A 9,544-nucleotide genomic window follows, 5' to 3' on the forward strand; every position below is an offset into this window, starting at 1 on the left:
ATATTATTAATTACTTATTAAATTTTTATTTCTAAACATTTCTTTTTAAAAATTTAAATATATATTTTATTTTACCTTTTCTATCACCATTTATTCCCCATAATTTCTTCCACCGCCTCCCACACCCTTCCCCCCTGCAGTCACTTCACTGTTGTCAATGTCCATGAGTCCTTTTTCTTTTTTTTCTTTTTTGTTGTCAATGTCCATGAGTTCTTTTTCTTTTTTGCTCAATCCTTCCACGCCTGACCCCTCCCCCTAGCTGTCAGCCTGCTCTCTTATGTGTGAGTTTGTCACTATTTTGCTTGTTAGTTCAGTTTCTGTTTAGTACTTAATCCCCTCCAGTTTGTCTTCAAATTCTTTTATTTTTATTTTTTTAATGTTTTTATTGATTTTTTAGGGAGAGAGAGGAAGGGGAGAGCAAGAGAAGATAGAAACATCAATGATGAGAGAGAATAATTGATAGGTTACCTCCTACATGCCCCTTACTAGGATCAAGCTCATACACTGGGCATGTGCCCTGACGGGGAATTGAACCAGCAAACTCTTAGTGCATGGGACGATGCTCAATCCACTGAGCCATGCAGACCAGGCTATCTTCAAATTCTTTTAAATTAAAAGCTGAAGAACTTACTACAAAGAAATAATAAGAATGTTAATGTGTGCTCTGGGCCTAACATCTTAGAAGCAAAATCCTAGAGGGCATAGCTTTTTAAAAATATATATTTTTATTTCAGAAAGGAAGGGAGAGGAAGAGAGAAATAGAAACATCAATGATGAGAGAGAATCATTGAATGCTGCCTCCTGCACACCCTCTACTGGGGGTTGGGCCCGCAACCCAGTCATGTGCCCTTGACCAGAATCGAACCCAGGACCCTTCAGTCCACAGGCTGACACTTTATCCACTGAGCCAAACCAGCTAGGGCAAGGGCATAGCTTTTTAATTTGTGTTTTCTTTATGAAAAATTGTGAAGTGAATGAGTCTGTGTTTTACTCCTTTGTCTTTCCCTTTCTAATGTTTTTGCTCCCACTGTTCACTTTGTCTTCTATCTACCTCAGGTGCCTGCTGCCTGGACTAATTCATTTATTACTCACACTGGACCTCCTTCCAAAAAAAGAATAAGTCTTCAGATAATAAAAAGCACAAATACAATAAAATCATTAAAACAGGGATAGAGTTAAGCAATAAAACAGTAGGGATAATTGAGTAGACCATTTAGAAAACACTGCAGCTCATCATAAAATTTAACCCTCAACAATCTGGTAGCAACCAGAAACAGAAAGGTGAAATTTTGCCATCTTATCCAGTTAGGATATTGACTCACTCATAGAGAAAACTTTTTCTTGATTGTAAATGCTGAGATCAGTATAAAGAACAATGTACTTGATTGTATTTCTGTACAAATGATAATATAATTTACATGTAATTATATCTCAAAAAAAGTCAAAAGTATAATGCTAAATTATATACAGGTAGTTCTGGTGTACCAGAATGATGTAATCTGGATATGATGCTTTTTAAAATTTACTATTTCACTGGCTTGATTATTCCCAGCCCTTCCAGTCAGGTATTAGTTCTACTTCTTTATGTATTTTTGTTTGTCTGTTTATATTTTGCAGACATTCCCATGATAGTTGCTAGACTTTCAACATCTGTGGAATGAGAAAATGTATAACAATAAAAGGCTATTGTGTACATTTTATGTACATTTGTATTTTATTCAGAAAAGCTAACTATTGGCATTTATTGAGCACTAATTTTGTATCAGATATTAATTTATTGTTTATATAGATTCCGATCATTTGAAGACTAAAATGTTAATTCCATGAGGGCTAAAATTTGTTTTGTCCCAGGTGTATGGTATATGCCAGTCACTCTCCTGGAAAGTTATTATTTTTAACTTTGTAGTAAATAAGTATCTGATGGGGGATATAATTAAAAACTTTGTAAATGGCCTGTTTCTCATAATTTTGCACTTCAGTTTTAGAATTGAAAGAGTTATTACTATGATGATTGCCAAGTGGAAAAGTTCTAACTCCATTATTCTTTTTGCATTTATTAGCTGTAAGAGCTTTCCTTTCTCATTTGTCTGTTTATCAGTGTGGACACCTGAGTTCTTATTTTATTCAATGGGTTATGATCAGTTACTATCATTAGTTTGCTCAAATTTGGTCAGTGGGAACCCCTTCAATCTGACTCCTATGTGTTTCTGACATGTTCATTATTCTTTGAATATGTCCTTTTGACACAAGATGTTCCCAGCCCCACTCCTGGAATTAGTCGTTTCTCCAAGGAGTCCAGGTTCCTTTTAATGGGACATTGAATTTAGAAACTAAGATCTAGGGGTTAGGAGTGCTTTTAGTTAATGTTTAGTGTTCTTGTTTATTAACTCTTGCTGACAGGGTTATATATGCATATGTATATATGTATATATTTGTGTGTGTAAATAAAACCAGTAAAATGTAATAGTGGAAAAAAGCAGTATTACTAAATTAATGTATCTTATTTTATGCAATTAAAATATGTTTATAGTTAACACCTAAATATTGTAGGTCACCATAATATTACATCTCAAAAATATTAATAGTGGTTAAAACTTTTTATTTGGATAGCTGATTATTTCCTTGCTAGAGTCCCGTTGAACGAAGAGATTCATGCAGTAGGCCTTCCCTTCCCCTGGCTGCCGGCACCGGTTTTCCTCCGGCACCTGGGACCCAGGCCTTCGCTCCGTACAGAACCTTCAGTCTTCACGGCTCTGGCCGGAGCCTTCAGTCTTCACGTCTCCGGCCAGAGCCTTCAGTCTTCGCTCTGCCACTTTGCCCCTATGTATGCAGATTAACCGCTATCTTTGTTGGGTTAATTTGCATACTCTCCTGATTGGCTGGTGAGCGTAGCAGAGGGATGGCTAATTTACATGTTTGTCTATTATTAGGTAAGATATTTGGGGTTGCCATATATCTGACATATGTGCAGTTTTCACCAAGGAGGGGAATATGCTAGTTACTAGCTTAGTTTTCTTATGAATCTTTTCTACTTTGGTGTAGCACAGGCTAAAAAAATATTTTCATGGATTACCAGTTTCTTATTAGAATCATGATTATAAATGAGCTCTCAATGCTGCCTACTGGTTGACTGGGCCATTCTAGTAAGTTAGCTTTCCTACAGACCATACTTCTCAATCTTGTGGAAAATATGTATCCTTTTTTAACGAAAATAATCTTATGGTTACCCAGTGTTAACAGTATTGATGCTCACACCCTGAATATAGTGCTGTATGCTAAGGTACAGATCTTTTGGGTTCAGCATGCCCAGACAGCTAGGTGCTTTATGACTCAAACCTTCCATCGTTGTTTTTGTATTTGAACTACTATGATCCTTTCATGCAGCAAGCTGGGCTATCATTTGGCCTCCATGTGACAAGAATATGTCATTTATATAAGTTCACCTTTGTTCTATTCTCATTAGTCTGCAACTATTAATTCAGACTTGCTTTTTGGTTATTTGGTTATTAGCACAATTCAGAACATACTATTATTTATGCAAATGCATTCAGAAATCTATAGACATAATAATTTTAATTTTGAATATCTGTATTCTAACAAATGAGAAAAAAACTGTTACACAAATTAATCAAAGTTCAAAAGTAACAAAAACAGATTATAGAAAATAAAAAAGAAGACATAAATCCTTCCTAATTGCAGAACCCTAACACAGACGTTCTAGAGAACTAGAATTTCCAGTCTTCTGTTCTTGTCTATGCAGATAGCTGCTTTTAGATTTTGTGATTATAATGTGTATATCATTTCACATACCAGCTTCTCTTTCCAAGCGCCATACAAGAAAGTTGTCTCCATTTATCCTGCCTTAGAAATAAATTTTAAAAAGCAACAAATATTTATTCAGTAAATGTGTATGATTAGAGTGCTGTAAATCTTACAAATTTAGAGTACATTTGTTTAGGGAACCATAGTTGTATTACACCAATTTATATTTCTGTCATAATCAAATATCAAAAGACACAGACTTATTTTAAAACTACTGTGTTATATAAGAACTATACTTAAATATTTATTATAATTAATTGATAACAAAGTACTCTCTATAAATCTCTTCATCAGTTGAGTAGCGCACATAATTTTAAAGATTTCTTTTTTTTGGTCTTGTCTGTGTATTTTTAGCACAAGAAGATTTCACTGAAGCAGGAAAGTACCTAAAAGGATGTGTTATCACTGGAATTTATTCTGAAGAAGATGTTTTGATACTGTAAGTTTATTGGTCTTCTAATTTTAGGAAGGAAGAAGTTTGCAAAATAATATATTGCTTGTCTTTACATAGTTGACAAAGAAAATAGGGCAGAAACATTACAAGTTTTAATTTTCTTCTAGGAAGATCTGGGAAGTACCATGTGGCTATTTAGGATTTTTAGATATTCTTTTACATTCAGCTAGTGCCCCCAGAGGAGCAACCTTGGATTCATATTACTTCATCTTCCTATAAAAATTGTTCTCTTTGGGTCTGTAGTTTTAAAAAATATATATGTTTATTTAATTTATTTTTTTAAATGCATGCATTTAAAAAATATATTTTTATTGAGTTCAGAGAGGAAGGGAGGAGAGAGAAATAGAAACATCAATGATGAAAGAGAATCACTGATTGGCTGCCTCCTGCACGCCCCCTATTGGGGATCAAGCCCACAATCTGGGCATGTGTCCTGACCAGTGAGTTGGTTCATGGGCTGATGCTCCACCACTGAACCACACCAGCCGGGCTATTACCTGCAGTTTTGCTTTTTGGAATTGTTGTATTTTGTGGGGGTGCTTCTGGAATGTTTGGGTTTTGATTTGCCATATATATAAAAATCAAAGTTTTTTCAGATTTTGCCCAGAGTTTTAATTGATGCAACTATACCTGATAGTTCTACTTAATTTTAAGTTAACTGCTACCATACACTTAATTAGTATTTTTTTAAAGCCACTTAAGTTGCTTTATTTGTAGAATTTGGGTCTCCTGTGAACTACCAAATATTTCAGTTGCTGCAGAATGAAGGACAACTGAAAATTTGGAGATGATCACATTCTGCAAAATGGCTCATTTTCAGGTGCAAGTGGAGTTAACCTCAGGAGTTTGTCTTTCTTACCTTCTGACTATAATATTCCTAATTGTGATTTCTGAGCTTAAATCTTTCATGCTGAACTGGTGACATATACTCTTAATGATCAAGCTCCTGTTCTATCCATGAAATCAGTAATTTTAAAAAAATACTGTATTCTAGATTTTTAGGAAATATGAGACCTAGTCACCTGACACATGGACAACTGCCCACTTTTCTGCCATCTTTGTGCATTTAATAATGGCCCAAATAACTAAATCAGTCATTTTCAGGGTGTGTTTTATTTATAACCCAACTGGTCAACTAAGAGGGTTTTGCAGGTAATCTGAAGGCTGGCCTCTCTACCAATGTGTATATTAATCTAATGCCTGTATTTTATTCTAAAAGGAGTTTTTTACATGATATAAATGTGACTATATCACTGGTAATTTCACACAAAGCATTTTTTCCTATTTAATTTAGTGATTTACTTAGCAAAAGTAGTGGCAAGAGGGAGCAGATTTGGGCTCTGTTACAGTAGAGAACCTGTAGAACCTCAGTTTGAATTCTCTCTCTGCTATTTATCACCCTCCGAGTACTGGTTTCCTCTCTGGAAGCTGGGGTTAACAGTGGCTGCTTTATAGGGCTGTTCTAAGGGTTAAATGAAAACTTAACTAAAAGCATCTGGTGTAGTGCCTGCAAACAGTAGATTTCTAATAAATGCCCATCTCCTTGCTCAGCAGTATGGTGAGGAGTCCAGAAAGTTTGAGAGCTATTCAATGTGTTCCTAATCCTGTTTAGACATTTTCTTGATGGATAAGTTCTACGAAAAAAAATCTGGGCAGATTATTATCTGTTGCTTTCTTTCAATCTTGGTCGTCAAGGCTACAGAAGATAAATTTGTCTATAAATTGAGTTATTATTTCCTTGGTAGTAGGACTTCCCATTTGCTGCCTTCCACTGTGACTCCTTGGCCTCATTGTTTATGTTTTTGATGACTTGCTATTATTTAGTTGAAATTTTTAAGTATATATTTCTCCATAGGTCAAATAAATATACTGCAACTCTTCCAGCCCTGCTGCTTGCCAGACACAAAGAAAGCCTAGTAGAGAGCATTCCATTGGCCAACACCCATGCGCAAGAAATAGTTCAAATAATAACAAATGCATTACTGGAAACATTTGTGAGTATATTTTATAATAAGGATGTTATTTGAAATAGGGATATCTAGATGAGTTAAAGGTAGTTTATTTTAATACGTGATTTTCCAGCTTTTATTGGCATATGGCATGATGTTTGTGACAGAGGATTCATTGGGTTGCTGTTTTATTGTTCACTCATTATGCATGAAGCTTCTCTAGTCCACTGCCAAAAGTTTCCATGTCTTTGGATTATTTTTTTATTTCTGAGGCCAGTGTGGCTGATGGCCAGTTGAAGTACTTAATCTAGGCTGAAACTTGGTATAAAGCACATGGATTCCGGAGAATCAGACTGCTTAGCTTCAAATCCTTGGCTTGATTACTTACTGGCAGTGTGTTAACTTCTCAGTGTCTCAGTGTAAAATGTAGGTGATAGTAGCAACTGCAGAGCATTACTGTAAAGACTAAATGAGATTATTTGTGTTCAGTGTTTGGACCCTGGTAGACATTCAACAAATGTTAGCTGACTTTTTTTTTTTTAATTCCAGAGAGGGAGGAAGGGGAAGAGAGAGAGACAGAGACAGATGTCGATGTGAGAAACATTGATTGGCTGCCTCCCATATGCACCCCGATTGAGGATTAAACCTGCAACCTGGGTTTGTGTCCTGACCAGGAATTGAAACCACCACCTTTTGGTGTACAGGAAGATGCTCCAACCAATTGAGCCACACTGGCCAGCACTAGCTGATATTTTTATTCTTTATACAGTTTTAGAACAAAATACTGACTTATGAAAGGCCTTTTTCAATGCTTTGTATAATAGTGGATTCAGGGGCACAAAATATGTAATACACGTTTCTTGATTTCAGTTGTTTTTCTTTTATATTAAACACTAGAGGCTCAGTGCACAAAATTTGTGCAGGGGGGGCAGGTCCCTCAGCCCGGCCTGCACCCTCTCCAATCTGGGACCCCTTGGGGGACATCCCTCTCACAATCCGAGACTGCTGGCTCCTAACCGCTTACCTGCCTGCCTGCCTGATTGCTCCTAACCCCTCTGCCTGCCTGATCGCCCCTAACTGCTCCCCTGCCAGCCTGATCACCCCCTAACTGCTCCCCTGCCGACCTGATCGCCCCCTAATTGCTCTCCTGCCAGTCTGATCGCTCCCTAACTGCTCCCCTGCCGGCCTGATCACCCCTAACCACCTCTGCCTCGGCCCCGGCTACTGTGGCTTTGTCCGGAAGGACATCCAGAAGACGGTCTAATTAGCATATTACCCTTTTATTAATATAGATAGCTAGATTATTATAAATGTATGCTTTTCTATAATTATAAAGTGACATAAGGAGCACTTTTATCAGCTATAAATACTGAACAGATAATCTTGTTTTTATGTTGTTGTGATAATCTAAATGACTACATTTTAAGTTCAAATAAATGACCATAGTCTTAATTATTAAATCTTTTTGTCACATTGGTTCTGTTCCCTCGCTACTCTTCCCAAATTAAAGTTACAGGTTATAATGAATCAAATTATTAATATTTTCAGGATGTGGTTTCCTAAATTATTTACTCAAGTAATAGTTTTGTCTTTAATAACATGATATTAAGTAAATATATACATATATATTTAAGATGACCCAAACTCATCCTGCACATTTTCTACCAGAGACATGGAATCATCTATTTCTTTCTTTTTTTCCAAAATATGTTTTGATTGATTTCAGAGAGAGGAAGGGAGAGGGAGAAAGAGAAATAGAAACATTAATTATGAGAGAGAATCATTGATCCGCTGCCTCCTACAAGCCCCTACTGGGGATTGAGCTGGCAACCCAGGAATGTGCCCCAACCGAGAATCAAACTGTGACCTTCAGGTTCATGGGTTGATGCTCAACCACTGAGCCACACCAGCCGGGCTATATATTTCTTTAGCAAATACACAGTGCAATATTGCTGGAATTATTATAAGCCTTTAACTATTTTTTCCAGATAATACAGAAAACTATAATGAAGAAATTTAGAATCGACCTCTTTAACCAAGTTTAAATTTGGGAATATATTATCCAAAGTTTAAAAAATTTCCATGTGTACATATGTGTTTCATCAAGAAATAAAGATAGGCATATTGGTTTTTTAATATCTGCATAATATTCTGTTGTACTAGAACACTAATTAGTTTTCTGTAGATGAATATTTAAGTTGTCTTTTAGTTTGTTTTGTTTTACTCAGGGTCCATCTTTATAGATAACCTTTCCATGTTTCCATGATATACACTTATGGTAAATTCATAGAGTTTTAGTTGCTGTTCCGAAGGGTAGACACATTTTTAAGGCTCCTGATACTTATTCCTGTTTTGCCCAACAGAAGATCTGTATCATTTTACTCTTTTTTGCCTACCTGATAGGTAAAAATTAGTATCAATTTTATTCATTAAGATTATAATTTTTAAGGCTGAGAAACTTAGGACAAACTTAACTATTAAAATATGTTTATAGTTTACGCAAACATGATTAGCATTGTGGCGTTGTTCAAATTTGCAATGTTTTGGTTTGCGGTGTTCTAAATACTGAACAGCTATAATAAAAGTTATTTTGCTTTTAGTTTATGGTGTTTCTGTAAATGAAAAATCTCTCAAGTGGTTATTAACCTTTTGAGTGCCAACCAATATCCTAGGAACTATGCTAAAATTGCCAAGGCATTTTTGCTGATTTTACAGCAGTTTAGGAAAAAAATTATGAATCGCAAGTAAATGAAGTTACATATTCAAAAACTTAAGGAAACCTTTACTACATTGACATATTTAGCAATATCCTCATCACTAATAAAAGCAGACTTAGAACTGGACGCCATTTCGAAGCTTTGATAGCGCTCCCGGCACTTTTGGCGAAAGACAGAAGGAGCGTGATCACGCTCCCTGGCACTCTAGGGGTTAAATTTCCTAAAGTTGTTCCATGTTGGAGGTTGAAGTCTAGAGCATGTAGTGACTGCAATACTCAGCTAGCAGCAAGTTCCTCTCCTGGTCTGCCCTTAAGTACTAGAAAGACTTTGATTCCTTCATCTGGATAGGAAGGAGGAGTAGATGACCAGATGGTAGATATTTTTAATACAGCATAAAATTTTTATTTTAGTGAACCTGATGACAAAGTAGCCTAGGTAAATAATGCCCCCAAATGACATACACGATCCTGTATAATAAAGCGGTAATATGCAAATTAACCCTCACGCCCCCACAAGATGGCTGCCTAGGACCAGGCCAGCAGGGGGGTTAGTGAGGGAAGATCAGACGACTGAACAGCAGGCTGCGTGAGCAACCAGGCCGG

At 36.3% G+C, this 9,544-nt stretch overlaps 1 protein-coding gene across 1 annotated transcript in view; it reads left to right on the forward strand.

Moving 5' to 3' along the window:
• The window catches only part of TXNDC16 (thioredoxin domain containing 16), a 101,465-nt gene that overhangs the window by 62,709 nt on the left and 29,212 nt on the right, over positions 1-9,544 (forward strand). The window contains exons 15-16 of the mRNA XM_005867909.2: positions 4,142-4,261; positions 6,132-6,270. Coding sequence (XP_005867971.2) covers positions 4,142-4,261; positions 6,132-6,270 — 259 coding nt within the window. The remainder of the gene's footprint in view (positions 1-4,141; positions 4,262-6,131; positions 6,271-9,544) is intronic.

This window comes from Myotis brandtii, unplaced genomic scaffold (assembly GCF_000412655.1).
Source record: "Myotis brandtii unplaced genomic scaffold, ASM41265v1 scaffold253, whole genome shotgun sequence".
Taxonomy (NCBI): domain Eukaryota; kingdom Metazoa; phylum Chordata; class Mammalia; order Chiroptera; family Vespertilionidae; genus Myotis; species Myotis brandtii.